Source organism: Asterias rubens, chromosome 1 (assembly GCF_902459465.1).
Source record: "Asterias rubens chromosome 1, eAstRub1.3, whole genome shotgun sequence".
In the NCBI taxonomy this organism is placed as follows: Eukaryota; Metazoa; Echinodermata; class Asteroidea; order Forcipulatida; family Asteriidae; genus Asterias; species Asterias rubens.
Genome location: NC_047062.1, coordinates 9,932,264 through 9,952,613, shown reverse-complemented (window position 1 = coordinate 9,952,613; position 20,350 = coordinate 9,932,264). Strand labels below are relative to the sequence as shown.

General features: G+C 36.6%; 2 protein-coding genes across 5 annotated transcripts; one reads left to right on the top strand and one right to left on the bottom strand.

Moving 5' to 3' along the window:
- Positions 1-5,557: 5,557 nt before the first annotated feature.
- Positions 5,558-20,039, bottom strand: LOC117295376. 4 transcript variants are annotated; one of them, XM_033778004.1, is made up of 11 exons: positions 15,292-15,412; positions 14,401-14,590; positions 13,518-13,683; positions 12,938-12,997; positions 12,307-12,417; positions 11,670-11,775; positions 10,709-10,778; positions 9,569-9,734; positions 8,098-8,163; positions 6,445-6,555; positions 5,558-5,927 (listed from the first exon to the last, which is right to left on the bottom strand). In XM_033778004.1, exons 3-11 carry the CDS (start codon positions 13,663-13,665, stop codon positions 5,815-5,817), a joined length of 951 nt encoding a protein of 316 aa, XP_033633895.1. In that variant the 5' UTR covers positions 13,666-13,683; positions 14,401-14,590; positions 15,292-15,412; the 3' UTR covers positions 5,558-5,814. The 4 variants fall into 4 exon arrangements, with proteins under 4 accessions (XP_033633895.1, XP_033633904.1, XP_033633888.1 ...); XM_033778013.1 differs by lacking the exons at positions 14,401-14,590; positions 15,292-15,412 and adding an exon at positions 19,639-20,039; XM_033777997.1 differs by lacking the exon at positions 14,401-14,590.
- Positions 15,577-17,507, top strand: LOC117295396 (MAD2L1-binding protein-like). The gene is made up of 2 exons (XM_033778035.1): positions 15,577-15,780; positions 16,529-17,507. The coding sequence occupies exons 1-2, from the start codon at positions 15,577-15,579 to the stop codon at positions 17,138-17,140; spliced, it is 816 nt and encodes a 271-aa protein (XP_033633926.1). The 3' UTR covers positions 17,141-17,507.
- Positions 20,040-20,350: the final 311 nt, after the last annotated feature.

The window sequence follows — 20,350 nt, the reverse complement described above, 5'->3', positions numbered from 1 at the left end:
GTTAGAAGTGTTTATTCATATGAACAAGTAATGTGTGTGACTATGCTTATTAACCATGTTAACCTTTGAAAGACCATTTGAAACTCCCAATATTTCTGTTTTTGTTTTCACAGTTTTGTCAGTAAAAATGTCTGGGTAAAATAGTACAAAACAGATGGTTTGTTTTAGAAATGTGGATACATGTAATACTTATACGAACTGGAAAGGGTTCATTCGAGACATGATGAACTTTAAAACATTACCCTTTCCTCTTGTTCGGGAGTAAGTCAAATCTTGCAGCCGTGGGCATTATTACAAGCCGCTTGTACCCGCTGTGGTCTCTGAAGAGTTATAGGTCAATCTTAACAAGCAGATGAAGGTGCAATATTCCGGCATTAGGAGAATAACTCCTTGAAGCTGTGTGATAATCAGAACCTTATCCATGCAGCATAATAGCATGCAAGAATTACAATTAAAGATGGTTTTTATGTCAGGAAGAGGTCCCTACCTAAGAATTCATTTGAGAGTCATAAAATCATACAATAGACTGTTACAAGAATCAAACTGACACATCACAAAGGAATGGATCAGTTAAAATAAACGCCGATCATGCTGAGATGACTTGTAGACTAGTACAATATGTAAAAAATACATAAACTTTGCATGCAACCCGATTGAAAAGCACCATAAGTTGTAAAATGCCTGCAGTCTGGACTCTTTTTTAAAGAAATACCGCACTAAATTTGTGTACTTTTAGGAATAATTTTTTTAACACTTCACTGAAGTTCCACTACTAATTTTATCAATGGCTCCCTGATATAAATTTGTGTACGTTTGTTTCTATAAGTACTGATTCTGTAGTTGAGTACACGTCCGGTATGTAAATTATATTGTTTGTGTTTTACCAATAACTCGAGGCAGTTGGAACCCTTTCTTTTAGTAGATGTTAAATTTGCAACGGGTTGGATGGATTTGCATCTATTGAAATAACATGTGAATTATTTTTCCTGGGTTACTGTCTATAAGTGTATGTTTTGGTTACGCATCAATTCAAAAACACCCCCGAACAAAGATATTGACAAAATAGGGACACCGCCAATATAGGGCTAGATAGCTCAGTTGGTAGAGCGCCGGCACGTTAATCTGGAGGTCATTGGTTCGTATCCCACTCTAGTCAATTCTTTGTTCAACCCCCAAAATCCAATCCATTTAAAAACAGAAGCAATTTCATTTCGCAAGCTGTATTGCGGTACTAAGAACCTCTCTGTCAAAATTCAGCACAAGCACTGAACACAAACAATGATGGCTTTAGATTTGCCAGATTTTTAGATGTAAAAACTTTTGGGAGTGTTTTTCATGGATATTTGTTTCTTTCTGCAGAGGAGCAAATTGCACAAAGATCAGTGAAGTCCACAGGTTTACTCAAAGATCTTAACTCACAGTGACTACCTTTCCACATTTGGACTGAATGCTGAACAAACTTTTAAAGGAACATTACAGAATTGGTTTTGCTAGCAAAAAAAAGTCGCTGGCAGTGTAAGCACTCTATGTACCGGTAATCAACAATATACATAAACTGACAAATAGAAGTTTGAGATCGATCGGCCATCTGGGTCATGAGAGAATAGTGAAAAACCGACTACAAATTTTGCATTGCATCGATGCCAAAACAAAATTGAAGAAAATGCTCACTGAGCGATAAACTCAAAACGCGCAATAAGATTATTTATTTTTCATCAAATATGAAATTTCAGACAGAAATATTTCAAGGGATGTTTTCTACTATCATCATCATAAGACCGTGTAAGTCTTACCAATTCTGTAACGTTCCTTTAAAATTCTTTTATGAAGCAACAATATCTGTGAAGCAATTTTACCTCCTGAAAAACTGTTTTTCTTTCCTTTTGTAGCCTTCTGTAAAATAAAGCAGATAGATCTCTGGCAGTCAGAACTAACTGAAGTTCTTAGACTTGTATAGTACTTATTTTTATACAAGAAAATTTATGCGGGCTGTTTGGGCAAATCAACCAGAGTAATGACTTGATTAAGGACACTTTTAAACATTAGAATTGCCCATTGTCAACAAGTTTGTGAATTATGGACATTTGGGCAAAATTGTGATGGGTGCCGAGTGAAAACAAAAAATGCTGGTGAAGAACAACTTTTAAACTTTGTAAGTTTTGTAATCATGTTTTTTAAACCAAAGTCATAAATTGTAAAATTGAACACCGTTTGTTGATGTATATATTGAGAAGTTAATGTATAAATGTTTATGTTTGTTCCGAAATGGCTCATTTTTATTGGTATATACTTGTTTTAAGTTGACAAGTTTATATAAGATAATGAGGACAATATTGTTGTGCCTTTTATGGTGATGCGTGTAAATACCCATTGAAAAAAGAAGAAGATATATATAATGTTTTAACAATGACGATGGTAAGAATCTAAACAAAACTTACTGACCTGTTTTTTTTTTTCTTTTTTTCAGAAAGTTTTCAAATTGGGGTAAATTTACTTGTAAAAGACAGTAATTTTTGTAACCTGTTTTTATTATTTATATTTAGTTTTTTTCAAAACCTTGGCTCAGACTTGGTCACTCTGGCTTTGGCACTGTCCGTAGATGTGATTGAAGTCCCCGTACAAAGTGTACGTTTTCAGCATTGATCTACGCACGGGTCCAAAGCTGGAGTCAGTGAATTATAAGACTATGTTGATTCTGAAATTTTGTCTAGTATATAAGTTGGTAAAAGTCATCAAAATCAGTCTAAATGTCGCGTCGCGTTCAAATTTGATGTAATTTTTCTTTCAAGAATGTACCATGAAAGAAAACGCAGCATTCAGATGTCTGCTGTATTGTCAAAAATCATAAGCACAGATGTATTTCAGTCTCGTTCACAGTTTGCATACATATTTGAAACATTTATTGAGGGACAGTCTTTAATAAATGTTTGCAAGGAAAGAATCGTTAGGTCACAGGGTCAGAAAGTCCTTTTTTTATACTGTAGATGAGATTCTTTTGCTTTAGGAATTTGAATAACTAGGGCCTGTGTAGGGTGTGCTTTATATACATCAGAAATATAATTTCATTATTTTTATTTTTAGAACAATCTTAATTCATGAAAAATTCCCATCAGTATTTCTTAGCAATTGTGAAAATATGTGGCAACCTTTTTTTGATCGGGCAAAGTATTTAGGGATGTTAAGTTTATTGAGCCAAATTTCAATGAACACTTCCCATGAAATATGTCAATTGCACGTTGCTCGTGAGCTCATACACTGCTGGTAGTCAAACCAACGAAACACTACACGTTTTTGTATGGGGCTGATGGTGGCATGGCACGTGTGCCTTTGTGTGTCTGCCTGGTCAAAAAACTCTATGGCATTTGCACACCAATAGTCTCTGTACGCATGTGTGAATGTAACTAGCATATTTCAAGGGAATGGCTAATTATTGAAATGAAATCTGTAAGCATCACTGGAACATTGGTGTTTAACTTAAACTGGTGTGAAAATATTTACAGATAGCTATTTGGATTCAGTTGTCAGCACTGACTTTTAGTCCATTTCTCTCTACAAACACACAAAGTGCCCAGATTAGGTTTTTTTTTGCACTGCATAGATGTTCAATCCTTTGATTATCTATTTGTTAGTACATGTACATGTAGTAAGGTGGTTAAAAAGGGGGCCTGATTATTTGTTTCACATCAGAATTTACTAATTAAAAAAAACATAAATTGTACTTTTTTTTTTTTTTTTTGGGGGGGGGGGGGGTTACAGGGAGGTTAATGAAAACCTGAAGGTTGAACCCCATTAACACAATTGAACATTCCAAAATACTAAACAGAAATAAGAGTTCCTGTAACATCATGCACCTTGTATTTAAGATAACTTGTAAAGAAAACTGAGAAAGAAAAGTTGATTGAAATTGTTGATGATTTATTAGGCTGTGTGTTTTTGTTTGTTATTATTTGTCTAATAAACGTGAAAACCTGGTGCTACAGGGAAAACAAAATCGAGCATATTTTTGTCTTTATTTTAGATTCAATCATTTGTTCCCACAAAATAGCTGACCTTGTTCTGTCATAAAATTACACAAAAACACACAATTTCAATGGTGGATATTAACATTTATTAAAAAATATAATAAATTCTGCTTTAAAAGTATCTATCCAACCATATTCAATTCATAACAAATGTTTTTTTATTACCCGAAGCAAAACACCTGAAGTCATTGTGCCTCTTTAAAGACACTAGACACTATTGGTAATTGTCAAAAACCAGTCTTCTCACTTGGTGTATCTCAACACATGCACAAAATAACAAACCTGTGAAAAATTTGAGCTCAATTGATCATCAAAGTTGAGAGATAACAATGAAAGTAAAAACACCCTGGTTACACAAAGTTGTGTGCTTTCAGATGCTTGATTTCGAGACCTCAAATTCTAAACTTAGTCTCAAAATAAAATTTGTGGAAAATTACTTCTTTCTCAAAAACTACGTAACTTCAGAGGGAGCCATTACTCACAATGTTTTATACTATCAACCTCTCCCCATTACTCATTACCAAGTAAGGTTTTATGCTAATAATTATTTTGAGTAGTTACCAAAAGTGTCCACTGCCTTTAAAAATCAATACAGATTGCATAGAACACCAAGGTGAACAAAATTGCCTACTACCTGCGTTGTGTGTCTCTAGCTGTTAACATAATACACAGTAGTTGTACAGAGATGGAATTCACAAAGACTAATCTTAGAGTTTTAGGACTAGTCCTAAGATAGGACTGACAATTTTTGTCAAATCGTCCCCAGGGATGTTTTTTGAATACATTTTCAGGATTTTAGACCCTTGAGATACAACTTTATTATGTTCTACATACATCAGGGCTCAACCTGTACACTGGACCACAGGTTCCAGGGCCAGTAATTTTAGTATCAGACCTGTAATAAACTCATGACTTGTGTTCTAAGGCTTGTGTTCAAATTGTTTAGTCCGATAAATTCAATTCTGATGATTGAAGAATACATCTTTATTTAGTTAAGTTTAAACACGAGTTGGCTTTTTCAAATTCAAATTGTTAAACTGTGTAGATATTTTTTTTTTCTTCATAAATTCAGGTCCAGTAACCAATTTGATCTTCAAGTCTCCTAAATTCGTGGCCCTGTGCATGCAATCTTTCTGCTCATCAGCTGATCTGCTCTGCTCTACTTATGCCACAGCAAACTGCAGATAGTGAATAAATGTAGCTTTGTGTACTCTGAAATTTCCTCTTTTTTTCATGTTCACAAAAATTTCATAACCCTTTAGAAACCGTTCATCTCACGTCCAGATTGCTAACCTTGTTGATTTTTTGCCCCAGTATTTCAGGAAATATGTTTCAGGAAATTGCTGATTCTATGTTAAACATGGGTGACATGGGAATATATCAATTCAATGTGATACCTTTACTTATGACCCTCTTGTTGAGTGGAAATACCCCCTGAAATCTTGCGACCATTTGTGGCCACTATTGGCATTTGCTGATGTAGTCTCTAAAGGGTTAAAGAGATAAAGAAATCATAGTAGGTTTTTATCATCATCATCATCATCATCATCATCATCATCATCATCATCTTTCATCATTATCTTTACCAGGCTGTGGTCTATAAGATGAAGCCCTCCTCCTGCATTGTCCATTCTCTTGTGTCACTGTTCATTCTACTCCATAATGCTGTGTTCATTCAGCAATTTCATCTCTCCATCTCCTTTTCTGTCTTCCTCTTCTTCTCCTTACCCTTGAATATATTCTCTGAGTCTCTTGTTCCATCTAGTCATACAATAGTTAAACTATATCCTTGTCAAAGGCTTGGTTGGAAGAATTCCTTAAGGATTGCTGAATATTCCTCATCTTTGTACCCCTTGACGGTGAATGACGATCCGTTTTCAGCTCCACTGATCATGGCAGAGATCCCTGTTGAAACCATGAGGAAATTATTTGTAATAATGGTTGGTATATCTGCATATGAAGCATGTACAATAGATGATGATTAATTTGTTCTTGCCAGCTAGATTGATATAACCTTAAAGAGTGTGCACAACAATGAAGAAAGAAAGCAAATCATGTTTACAGATTTGTACATAAGTTTCATTGTATAGAAGATAAAGATGGTCATGGTGCACAACTACCCATAAAATGTTTTCCCAAATATGCTACTTTTGGAAAAGTGGTAAAATAATTACTTCTGATCTCACGAGAATACAACTTGATGTTCTAAAACAGTTGAACCATACCCAGTTATCCGACTTTTTTTCTTGATTCTCCAATGACTGAATGAGCTTTATACAGGTTTGTTATTTCACGTATTGTGTAGTCAAATAATTTTGAACACTGGTCTTGGATAATTACCGATATTGTCCACTGCTTTAACATGAACAATCTGTGCTTTTCTCAAATTTCAAAATTTAATGAAATTAAACCTTAGACTCACTTGGGGCAGTGTCTGGCCTGTATAGACACATGATCTTCTTATTCATTTCAACCGCTCGGCCAATCTCGTATCCAACACCAGTTGAGACCTGTGTAACCTCGGCAACTAACTCTAGAATCAGTAAGAAAAACTTTTGTTGAATTATGGAGGAATTCTCTTACAAATTCTTGACCCATTCTAAAGTAATTCACCGAGTGGTCAATTTGAGGCCATTATAAATATACTCTGGTTATGAAACCAAATATACCTCATGAGTGAACTTAATCACTGTAGCTTGCAAGCCTGAGGAAACCTGTAAACCAGAGTGCATGCTATGTGAACCATAAACACCAGGGTTAACCCCTACTCCCCAAGATAAATGTCCTGGGGCCGATTTCACTAACGTCTATGTTTGCGATCATCGCTAACACACTTGCGATGAGATCGCAAACCTCAAATCCATCGCAATTGCGATGTCGCTAATTCTGCGTTTCACTAAAGTCATCGCAATTGCGATGACGTTAAAAGGGAAATAAAGTTTTTGTACGAGGCTAAAAGTAGTGACCTTTGACATACCGCGACAAAATCGTCGGTCGTCGCTCGAAATGAAATGGCATTGTGCAGTTTATATGTAAATCGTTGTCATGTTGGTGCATACGAACTATTGTGGACGATGTTTAGGCATTCATTTACAAAGGGTTAAAGCATTTATAGGCCTATGGCCTCTATTATAATTTTAGATTTTAATAAACAGTTTTCGTAAATCTGTTGTAACGGTGGGATTGATGAAAATACTGACATATCTGTCTAATAATACTAAGCTTCACACTGTCAATTTGCCAATACATTACACATTTTTTCTAAAAATTATGGTTAAAAATATCAAACCTATATAGTATCTCCTTTTTACCGATATTAAGGGGCTCTTTGCTGCAGTTGCGTCGCTGATAGTTGTCATCGGCAATCTGAGTCTACCAGGTAAAAGACCGCAAGACTAACTAATGTAGCGCCACTCATTTTACTCTAAATCACGAAAAGTCAAAATGTACACCGATATAGCTATAAGCACAGAATGGCGCAATGTATCATAAGTTTGCGATGAACTTTTACTTTGCGACCACTAACATGTCATCGCAAGATTGTCATCGCTAAATAAAACTTTGCGACGAGTATATTCATCGTTAAGTTTTAGTGAAATCATCGGCTAAAAATCCATCGCTAAGTTGCGATGGATTTTAGATTTAGCAATCGATTTCGGCGTTTGCGATGACCAAAACGCGTTAGTGAAATCGACCCCTGGGGTTTTTGTTATACGCACACGACCAATCCTAGTAAATAGGACCTACTGCTTATTGTCCCATCTGAAGAACAAAGCAATTACGGTAAAGTATCTTGCTCAAGGATACGAGTCCTCCATTGATTTCACTGTAAAAAAACTTCACTGTAAAAAATTTCACCTTTAAAAGTTGTTCATAGTCCACTCTTTGCATGGCCTATGCCATGTTGATAACATGGAATTGCCCCTAATAATGACCTTGATCTTGCAATACAAAACAACAGAACCTTTTTTCACTTCACATCAAACGACCAAACACAAGGAGATGAAATTAGGCAAAACAAGACGAGGAACACAATTGAAATGTAATCTGTTTTTAAGTGAAGAGTTCCACTCACCCGTTGATTCTTGAAGCCATGCCATGTCAACCTCATGTATCTTTTCATCAGTCATCTTGTCTTCCCCTAAAATCACAAAACCATCAAAAGAAATATCAGGCCCCAAACTCGCTTCAAATCTCAACACTATAACATAGTGCATGTGTTATGTCTTGGTGTCCGATCAACGAAAACGTGCAACAAGACAATATTTTTATTTTCTTGCTGGTGTATTTAATGCACTTTCGTTCTCACCAATAATTAAATATCTGTAATATAAGTGACGTCCAAGCAGAAAGAGTTTATAGACCCCTTACAATGTGGCACACAGAGCTATCATCTGCCCATGGCCCGCCATTTTGAGAGTCAAAATAAATACATACAAGTTGCCTAAAATGCACTGCACAGTAACACTCGGGAAATCTGACATCCAAAAATGGGGCAGCCAAGATATTTCATCAGGGTACAAATTTTACACTTGACCACCTGCCCGTGGCCAGTGATTTCAGTGTTGGACCAGTAAAGTTAAAGGCAGTGGACACTATTGGTAATTACTCAAAATAAATATTAACAATAAAACCTTACTTGGTCACGAGTAATTGGGTAGAGGTTGATAGTATAAAACATTGAGAGAAGCGGGTCCCTCTGAAGTAAGGTAGTTTTCGAGAAATTAGTAAATTTCTACAAATTTGATTTTGAGACCTCAGACTTAGAATTTGAGGTCTCGAAATCAAGCATCTGAAAGCACACAACTTCGTGTGACAAGTGCATTTTTCTTTTATTATTATCTCGCAACTTTGACAGCCGATTGAGCTCACATTTTCACAGGTTTGTTATTTTATGCATATGTTGAGATACACCAAGTGAGAAGACTGGTCTTTGACAATTACCAATAGTGTCCAAGGTCTTTAAGACAGGACAAGAATGATGTTCAAATGATTAGTTTAAGTCTTACAGATAATCTTTCAATCCTGCTCAGAGTATCACCCATAAAACAAAAGACAACTTCTCATGAGCAAGACACTATAATTGCTTCTCTCCACCCAGGGGTAAATGGGTACCTGTGAGGGCAGAGCTGGTTCTTGTGATTGATTTAGCTGAGTAGCACATATTAATGTTGCACAGGCTGCATACTCCCCACCAGGGAGCTGAGATGGTTTAAGGAGTGAATTTAAGGCCCAGGGGTAATAATGTGAAGCGCTTTGAGACGCCCTCCGGGTGTGAAAAGCGCTTTATAAAAACTGGCTATTTTTATTATTATTATATTGTTTTTTTCAAATGAAACAGTTTAGATGATACATGTAAAACCAGGTTCGCATTTTGATTCTAGGCTATTTCAATTTTGATTCTGCTCTTGTAAATAAAATCCCGGTCTGATAAAGATTGTGAGCTACAAGTCCTGCCAGCTCGTGGATTTTCCCTCCAAATTCAAGCCCTGCTCATCATGGGTACTGAGTTGGGTGAATTGCGCCAACTTTGTGAACATACTAACCAGGAAGAACAGGGTTCTCATAACCTACAACCTCGGTCAACACCGGGCCATATTCACGTTTTATCTCCGCGATGATCTTTGCGTAAGTACCAGCGTCTTGGCGTCCACCTCTGATGCTACCACAGAAATAGATCTTGCGCTCTTTGCTATCAGCCGACTCCGCATTCTGCATGAGGAGAAACGAAGAACACAAAACTTTTGTTATCAACCAATCTGCGAGATATAACACTGTTGAGTTTTAATAACAATTCATAAATACCCGGGCCAGACAGTTTATCCACTGTGATCGGTCGAGAGGAGGTCATGTGGCCACATGTTTAAATGTGTAATAAATATAGACATGGACATAATAAAAGGTGTTTAATATACAAGTTGTTGGTGCACAAGCTTATGCGTGTGCTATTTTACACGCAATCCAATCAATACATACTGGTACTCAATGTAAACAAAAATTAGTTCGTGCGTACACACACAACTGTTGAGCATTGCATGGAATTTGACTTTTCACAAAAAAAACCTGAGGATGTTACAAATTGTTTTTAAAGCATTTTCTTACATGAATTTTTCAACAAAAAGAGCATTGAAGGAGAATCGATTAGCGACTCTTTCTAATGTAAAACAGCAATTCAAATGTCGTTGCAATGTCGTGGCCAACTGATTGCATGAGCATGACCCTGTCAGTAGTAAAAAGCCGTTTAAGACCTCGTCGCCACTCTTTTTGTTTACCCAATTACTGCATTTGTTTCATCAGTTAGTCCTGGAGTCTCATATGTTGGAGGGCCAAGCAATTTTCGTTCAGCAAGGAAATGGGCAATGCCATTGCAAAATCTGAACTTTTTTTTATTCAGGTATTCAAACAAAATGATCTCAGCTTGTGGCAGTAAGACCATGTTGCACTGAAATGATGACTAATATGAGCTTGTTGCTATTACACAAACCTTGATGCGTCAACACAACAACTTGTATGTGCTATTAAAGTGCTTGTGGCGAGTAAAAAGGACCATGTTGCACAGACACAATGACTTATATGGGCTTGTTGCAAATACACAGACCTTGTTTCATCGACTGTATGAGCTTGTGGCAATTACAGAGACCTTGATGCATAGACAGGGTGATTTAGTAACTCTATAGCCAACTAACCTTGTTTCCTTCATTTTCGTCCATTTTCATCTTCTTAGTGGCCACTTCACCATCTGAATCCTGTATTGATCTGTCAATCAATGATAAAATTAGTATATTGTTATATTTTTCTTGAGTCAATTTTACTGGAATTTTAAAGTAATGCCCCCTTGAACAGGCTGGTCCTGGAGAGAGCGCAATATAAATTAAATAAATTATTATTATAATCTGATTATGAAACATGAAGTAACAACATCTGTACCAATTGTTCAGAGCTTCCATAATAACATCTTTTTTAATATGACGTGACAAAATGACTATCAGAATGAAATAGTTTTACATCTGACAGCCATTCAGTTCCAACTTAAAATAGTTGACTTTCTGTTCAAAAGAGTAACAACAATTTTATGAAATTATTGAAGTTTACAACATTTCCAAATTTTGAAGGAAAAAAAAAGCTTTGCAATGGAAAGTAAAATAAAGTCTGTCCCAAGCCAGGCCAGGATTCAAACCCATTTTTTGTAAATTACTGAACTTGAGTCCACTGCCCTAGAACGCTCAGCCACAACACCCCCACTTGAAGCAAACATTTTAAAAATCAGTTTGTGGACAAAGATTACACCGATCCATTAGGCTCCGCCCACGGCGCACATGTGAGCAAGATTACGCCAGCCCCTCAAATGCCATTCTGCACAACTCTGCCGCGCGCTAAGCATACACGCACGCATGTCGGACTTTATAGTGTCGGACTTTTGGTTGTGCAATGGGTCGTGATTGGTCAATACGCAATGGGGCGGAGCTTAATGGATTGGTCTATTGTCAGAGTCTTGCAGAAAATTTTACTTTTTTTTTCATTATTCATGGTTTATTTATTGAAATCTCAACTTATTGCCAGAGGAAACTTAGCATTGAATTGTTTCATAACAAAAATAATAATAATTCAAATTAAACTCAAAAGGCTAACAAAAGAAAAAAGACTTACAATTTATCGAAAAACTCTTTCAATATGCCTGGGTAATCGTCTACTTTGTAATGCTTGACAACAATCGATGATCCATTGTGAGCTCCCTGTACCAGTGCAGATATCACTGAAAGAAACAAAATGGTGGCATTCAAATTTGAAGTTATGTCCAATCAGTGACTGTGGCTTAGGCGGCACGGTAACATAGCGACACTATCAGCAACAGCCACAGCTCCCATTTTTAACATTGCTTTAGGATCATATCCCGATGGTTGGCTAAAGCTACGGCAACAACTGTTGTTAAAAGTGTTGCTAAATTAAGGCATATTATACATCAAAGCATGACGCAATAATCTAGCCGTAGCTGTAGCCACCAATTTCATCTTAAAGAGGGCAAACCATTTTCATTTTGCATTAGGGCCCTTCCATTGAAAAAGCTTAAAGTCTATAGAAAACTTTTTAAGTGGAAACAAGGCCAATACCGTGACAACGTAGAGGCTATGGCCTCTGTTTGAGTCAGGGCCTGCACCAGCATGCAGCAGGTAAAGCAAAACAATCGTGTGCAAGCTGGTGATACGCTTACTGGTGAGTCCGGTCAAATTTCCATTCAGCTATTATAATGAATCAACAAAGATGTATAAACACTTTCCTGACTTACATTTGTCTGTGTCAGGCCTAAAGAGACAGAGGATCTTTTTGCCCATGGCGACAGCTCTGCCAAGCTCATAACCAACGCCCATGGAAGGTTGGGTCACTTCAGCGACTACAGCTATAATAGATCAAAAGAACAATTCTGTTACAAATTCTGCCTGTTATAAATCTTGCCATATATTGTAATATGTGTATGTGAAGATTAAAAAAGACGATTGAACAAAGCACTGGAAGTGGTAAGAAACATGTCACAAGCTAAACGTATCCCAAGTTAACAAATATGACATATCAGGCCTGGGTTTGGATTTCACAGAGAGTTAAGACTAGTGTTATCTGGAGTTATGATGAGTTACTTGTCCTAACTTAGGACTAGCCATAAGTTTTTTATTAACTCCTAGGACGAGTCCTAAGTCAAGACTAGACTGACTTCTGTGGCCTCCATTTAATGCCAAGCCTGTAGTGACAACCACCGACACCGCCTGCCTTCATTTCCTCCAGGAAGTATTAGGCCTGCTGCTTGTTCCAATCAAGTACTGTGTGTGCGTTATATATCCATTAACCTCAATCTGTTAGAATTATTTTTTCCCCAGTTGTTCCAATAACTAACACTAGTATAAACCATTGTATGACCTACGTACCATCACACTCTTTCAGCCATGCTATATCTCGGTCATGAATTCCCTTATCATCCAAGTTCTCTGTGAGGAAAAATAAAACAATTAAAAAGTTACAACAATCTTATAAATCCATTTATAGAATTTGAATGGTACCTGAATGCACAGCTGATTGAAAAACAAATGAAGCAATTGGCAGTTAGACAAACAAACAAATCAGTGGTTAGCACAAGCCAAGTGATTTTACATGATAATAAAAACAACAACCTTGGTAGTCTAGTTGGTAAGACACTGCTCTAGAATTGCAAGGGTGGTGGGTGTTCGAATCCCACCCGAGTAATATGCCTGTGATTTTTTTTTTTCACAGGACTTGGGATAGTAACGAGTGTAAAATTTTAACACATCGGTGTATGGGTAAAAACAAAATTAATATTCTATAACCCTGATGCAAATTTAACACATTTATTTATCGTTGCGGTACACGCTGCCAAAACATAGAATTCATACTGCCTCTAAAGAATTAATGTGAAATAAGTAGTAAGCTGTTATTTATCTTGATTATTAAGTCTCTCCCACAGCTAACTGTGCAATGCAGTACACGCACCATTCTTTGTGACACCTCCAGAAAATCCAACATGTTCAGTGAGGACCTCTCCATAGCTCCCGAGGGTCTCAATAATCTTTGAGTAGAGACCTACATCTTGGCGACCTCCCCTGATGCTTCCACAGAAGTAGATCTTCATCTTGTTCATGGTGGATGAAGCTTTATACTAAACAATGTGAAGTTAGAAAAGACAAAGAATACTGGACATTAGGTATTTGTCATTTAGATAAACACAGAACTGTTCTGGTTTTAATTGATGATTATACATTCCAGACCCTAGAACTGACCCTGAATTTGAGACAAATTAAACCCATACCATTATCCAAACACAGAGGACCCCCCATTTGACTCAGATTAACTGTTCCCGAAACCCAAACCATAAATGAACTACGGCCATGTTTTTAAATGAAATGGTGCATTCTGCATGCTATACAAGATCGCAAAAAGATTTTGACTTATTAATGACATGTGGTTCAGGCATTATGTTTTTTATGAACTTTAGAATTTCATGTTTGGACTGGAAGGAGAGGTCAATGTGGGGTCAGCTTTTGATATTAAGGTCAAATGTGGTAATGGGATAACAGTACAAGTTTAGCACAACTAGTGTTGTTTTTACTTCAGTTATTTTCTTAGCACAACTTTCCAACTGTTTCACACACTTCTAGTCTTCACCTCAGCTTTTACATCCAGAATAAACTTTGCCATGTACCAGTCAAAGATTATAGAGCGCCGAAGGCGCAAGATCGGATCTCGTGAATCCCACCAGACGCCATTTCGTCAAGTTATAACTCTTTTGATGCAACAATAGATCAGTGCAGATCAGGGCAGACAATGACCGTTCCTATCACTGTCCCAGTGATTCACTGGGAAAAAAAATACTCACTTGCTGAAATGGCGCCCATGCGTATTTCTTGTTCCAAAAATAGATAAAGCTTCAGTTCCGCATCTTGCACCTTCGCCGCTCTCTAATCTTTAGTACCAGCGTTGAAGTAGATGTAGCAGTAGCTCAAAGATTTTATATGATTGACAGTGTGATTCAAGAAATGTGCTTTGATTTGATTTGAACTTCTAGACTAGAATGAAAGGTCAAAGTGGGGTCAATTTTGTTTTTCAATAACATGTCAAGTGTCTCAGGAACAAGATGACAAACAGATTCAAGTAATACTACGATCTTTTAAAAAAAACAGAGTACAGCGCCCTGGGGCTAGGTTTAATTATGTTCTAATATTAAGTAATAAACATGTTTAAATTAATCATTGATTTCTTTTTTCGAAATTTTGACATTACCGGTCATCTAGATTTAATAGATTCCTTTTTTCGAAATCAATGTCAAAATTTCGAAAAAAGATCTTTGACATGTACTGTAGATGTAGAAAGAAGAATGCTGGTGCCGAAACAGCTGAAGAAAGCTGGAATGCTTGACTTTAAATGAGAAGTTGAGTGTCAAGAAGAAATGACACTGGCTGCTACTGTACTGTCCATAAACCCTAACCCTATATGGCCTAACCCAATGGCCTAACCCTAACCCTGGGCCTAACCCTTACCCTAACTAAGCCCTGGACTCTGGTCGCTGGAGTGGCCCTGTTTTCTATAATTGTACCAGTAACCATGGAGGTATTTCTACCTCCACGATTGTACCCATAATGATATTGATAATCCCCCAACATGCCCAACACATCCCCACTATAAAACCCTAATGCACAGCCATGATTGACACAGTCAGACAGTGGTAATGCAAACTCGTTTACACATAATATACATACACGACTTACACTCTTAACACAGCTTGAACTCTGAACTTGACTGACAAAAATTGTGTTACTCTGGAGATCAGCAACAACAAGGAATGTGGACTCGGTGAAAACTGTGTTTTCTTTTCCCGCGATTAACCACCTTCTCTGTGCCACTGCCATGTTCGCACTACAAAGCACGTGCAATAATTGCACACGAGGTTGAAACACTTCCTGGTCTTAAACCCATTTCACTATAAGGAATAACTTAATGCAATATGATCGTACTGTGCACCACGTTAAACCGGGAATATACAAAAATTCCCAAAATGGCTACCGATACCCGCAAAAAAGAGCAACACATATCCAGTTGTAATATTCATTTAAATGGACGAGTTGCACCTCATGTTCAAGCTTATGTTATAAAGGAGATGTTTAAGTACCTTGTGTTTCAGAGGAATCAGATTCCGATGGCTTTTGAACAGTTAAAATTCGAGTATCAACGACAAGCTACGCCCGCAAACTCAACTAGCGTAAGTATACGATACGAAGATCAGATGTACACAAAAATGATAACAAAAACATCACTAGACACTACACTACTCTCCTACCGTTCTACACGTACTATGCTACTGTACCATGGAGACTGTACACAGTCACAATGACGATGTCGAAATGTTGAATGTGACTGATATTTTCAGCTATAGGTTATGACGTCTTACTCTTAGTTTACTACCAGCATGGTGCACCTTAGGCTTATTCAATGGTGGTAGTCACACAGTGCATGTAAAAAAAAAAAGATGATTGGAAAGATTTCTGTAGCCTCGTTTTGCGTGCCACAACTTGTTATTATTAATTATTAACTAATTTTTACAAAATCAAAAGGAATATCTTATTTGTTGAGTACATTAGATACTAATTTATTTCATACTGAACTGAATGGAAAGTGGTGGAAGGATACAAACATGTTTCCAATTAATTGTTTAGCCTCGAATTGAAAAAAAATAGAGTATGTTGTTTTGTTTTTTAATTTAACCACTACACTGCAATCAATCAAGTCGTTGATATGAGTATCATGACTCTGGCTCCTTATTATAGTCAAAACTGGCTGATCATCATCTCTGTCCTGGTTGTTGCAATATGACCAACCAAAAATTGAAGACTGACATTAAATAAGTCTTGTGACAATAGAGAAATTTTTTGCTGTGGAGTTGGTAGTTATCCAGTTGTCATTTTTATTTTGCTCTATCATAATTAATTCAATTTTTTTATACTTTTTAGGAGACTGGAAAACAAAGACCTCAGATCCCGAGCATGGCATTCAAGCGGCTAGGACAGCTAATAACAGTAGCCGAGGAACATCTTTCAAATATCGACACTCTCTTCACCTTGACCTTTGTACCCCGAGTTCTGGTTCTTTTTGGTGCCACGGCCGTCAGTCCGAAGGAGGTGCATGAAATTGTCTTCACAAACCAGGAATCTGTCCATGACTCAACTCTGACAGATCTAAGGACCAAGCATTGTATGCGTACCATCATGCAGGCTTTAATCACTGAGTCTCCCATCTGGGAGGCAAAGCAGTTATCCCTCACGAACACATTGCTCCTGGTGTACGCCCACCGAGACAGTGGTCTAACCTGGTTCAAACCTAAGATCTCATTCAAGGTGCCGTCCAGATGTCAGCTATACCGCTACGAGATACACTGTGCGTCTGCGAACCAAGACGACAGCTGTGAAAGTGACTGCACAGTAGAGGGAGGAGAAGTTGAAGAGCAATCTCTGTTATCCCTACATGAGAATGAGGATTATATTTGGTATCAGGCACCAATGCCGATCAAAGGTTTACAATCTTTCACCAGTAAGACAACATCTGAGAGTGATATATGGGCGTAAAACCAAAGATTTATACATTTATTCAGGAACTATTTTTTATTTATCTCAACCCATTTTTAGCTTAAAAGCAGACTTAGATTTACTACTTATATTAATAGATGTTATCCTAAGGAATTAAAGCCATTGATCCTTTTATTTACGTAACCAATTTGTGGCTCCTAATCTAGTCAAAACTATATATCTGTAGAAAAATATTTTGAAAAGCAACAACAATTAACAACAACAGTTCTTACAACAACAAAAACAGATTGACTTACAGGTTCTTGGTGAACTGTTTCAATTAGGTTTTAGATGAGCCTTTAAGGCACTGGACACTATTGGTAATTACTCAAAATAATTCTCAGCATAAAAACTTACTTGGTAACGAGCAATGGAGAGCTGTTGATAGCATAAAACATTGTGAGAAACGAATCTCTAATCTCACTCAAATAATAAAAGACTCCAGGCCTGAAGCCTTTTATTATGCATCTGAATGCACACAAATTTGTGCAACAAGGTTTTTTTTTTGCTTTTTAACTTTGGTAATTGTCAAAGACCAGTCTTCTCACTTGGTTGATCTCAACATATGCTCAAAATATCAAAGCTGGGAAAATTTAAACTCAATTGGCGGTCGAAGTTGCGAGATAATAATGGAAGAAAAAACACCCTTGTCATCAGAAGTTGTGTGCTTTCAGATGCTTAATTTTGGGACCTCAAAATCTAATTATGAGGTCTCAAAATCAAATTTAGTGGAAAATTACTTCTTTCTCAAAACCTGTGTCACTTCAGAGGGAGCCGTTTCTCACAATGTTTTATGCTATCAACAGCTTCATTGCTCACTGCCAAGTAAGTTTTTATGCTAAGAGCTGTTTTTAGTAATTACCAATAGTGTACACTGCCTTTAAAATGATCAATGATACTCCAGAATGTTCCTTGCCCCATTCAGTGGTGATAAAACTTGCCAATACAGTGTAGCACTGCCTCGCTATAAAAGAAAAGTTACTATAAAATTGATTGTTGTTGTGAAACAAATTTTGAGTTTCCTTTGATGTGCATGTTGAATAATCACACATTTAATCATGGAATTTCCGCACAACATTCACTCTGATTCTATCCCAGAGTTTACTATGTTCATCATGTAGATGAATTGTGGTTGAAGCTTTGAATCTTAAGAGTGTTTTTTTTTATGTTTTTCGAACAATATTTTGTCTATTTATTCCAATGAACTGTTGTATTATTTAGCAAAAGCTATTTAAAACCATTGGACACTTTCGGTTATCAGTATTGTCCAAGGCCAATCACAACTTATATATAAAATAACAAACCTGTGGAAATTTAGGCTCAATCCGTCATTCTGTGAACTTTTCATTTTTTTTCCTGTACCGAAAGTGTCCAATGGCTTTAAGGAAAGGCAATCATGATTTGGATTATTTTTCTGTTTAATTTTGGTTAAATCATAGCTCTTTGGTTAAATTAAATATATTAACTAGACCACTGTCTTAGACTTAAGGTTGTAAAATGTCTTGGGTGCTCTCAAACATTCCATCTATAAACTTTGCAACAACTTGCTTGTAGTTGTGTGTAAATTATTTGTTTGGTTTTTGTTTTGTTTTTAATTGAAAAGCTGCTGTAGACTTTTTATCTTGACCCTGTAAATATTGAGTAGAAATTGCTGTAATGCAGTGTTAATTTGTCGAATTGTTAATGCATGTTGATAGTGTTTATCTGTACAAGGAAATGAATGAAAAGAGAAACAGGACACAGATGATCAATGTCAGATGATCATGTTGGTATAACCTCATTTTATTGACAGATTCTTGAGAGATCTGCAGAATTTAAGAGAAAACTAATTATTTTATTTTGTCCAAGATAGAGAGAATTATTATTTGCTGTGCCCAACTAGTTGAAGGTTGTAGAACTTTAATTAATTTTCAGGGATTTAAAGACAATGGACACTAATGGTAATTGTCAAAGAGCAGTCTTCTTACTTGGTGTATCTCAACATATGCATAAATTAACAAACCTATGAAAATTTGATCTTCGGAGTTGCGAGATAACTATGAAAGAAAAAACACCCTTGTCACACGAAGTTGTGTGCTTTCAGATCCTCAAATTCTAAACTTGAGGTCTCGAAATCAAAATCGTGGAAAATTACTTCTTTCTCGAAAACTACGTCACTTCAGAGGGAGCCGTTTCTCACAATGTTTTATACTATCAACCTCTTCCCATTCCTCATTACCAAACGAGGTTTTATGCTGATAATTATTTTGAGTAATTACCAATAGTGTCCACTGCCTTTAAATGTAATTATATAAAATTGCACATAATGTATTAGAAATTGGTCGCTCTACAAAAAAACAGGCATATAAGAATTAAGACTTCATAATAATAATATGCTAAAAACTTCATACAACTATCTAATAAAGATGTATTGTAAGCAGACTTAATCCACATCAAATGAGTACTGAGTAGTGCACTCTAGGCCAGAGATCAAAAGAAGATTGGCCCTTCCTTTTAACCTCTAAGATGGCGGCATGATGACTTCAAGTACATTCCACCGGGAACTGAGATGAACAGGATATTAAGTTGTTGAACTGCACCTTCCATCATAAAGAACATGAATTGATGAAGGCAAATTGGACTGGTCTTCTCAGTGCGTTTATGGCCGATCACCAAAACTAATACCTGAATTGCATTCCAGTACGTATACCTCTCTGAATCTGGTGGAGCTTTTATTCTTAGTTGATAAACTTGTCATCAATGTATATAAGTCAAGAAAATAGTTATCTTAGAGGTTTTCTACCTCAACTAATTCTTGTGTGTGACTGTTGTGTATATTTTTTATATTGACTTGAGAATTCCAGTAGTTTTTAATAATAAACAAGATTTTTCTGTTGACACTGAAAGTATTCTTTGATTGATTGACCATTTTAATCTTTTGTGTTTCATTTCAATTTTGAGAAAACAATCTTTTAAAGACACAAAATTTCTATAAAATAAAAAAATCATTGGAAGAGTTGGTATTAATTTTGTCACAAATTTGTTTTTATAATAATATAAAATACAGCTTGCCCGCTATTAAAATGCGAAAATTTTTTTAGTTTACAAACTTAGGAATAGCCTCCGACCCTGGCTTACGGTGCAACTACATACAGTATGACTGCAGTTGCGGGAGCCGGTAGCCAGAGCCAAAGCCAACAACAAGCGCTGCCGGGGGGTGCGGGTGTACGG

Coding starts and splice junctions, on each gene's coding strand:
- LOC117295376 (XM_033778013.1), bottom strand. CDS start 13,665: ATGAACAAGATGAAGATCTACTTCTGTGGAAGCATCAGGGGAGGTCGC. Junction 8,164..9,568: donor TGAGAACCCTGTTCTTCCTG/GTTAGTATGTTC, acceptor TTGTGATTTTAG/GGGAAGACAAGATGACTGAT. Junction 5,928..6,444: donor CAGGCCAGACACTGCCCCAA/GTGAGTCTAAGG, acceptor TGGTTTCAACAG/GGATCTCTGCCATGATCAGT.
- LOC117295396 (XM_033778035.1), top strand. CDS start 15,577: ATGGCTACCGATACCCGCAAAAAAGAGCAACACATATCCAGTTGTAAT. Junction 15,781..16,528: donor CGCCCGCAAACTCAACTAGC/GTAAGTATACGA, acceptor TATACTTTTTAG/GAGACTGGAAAACAAAGACC.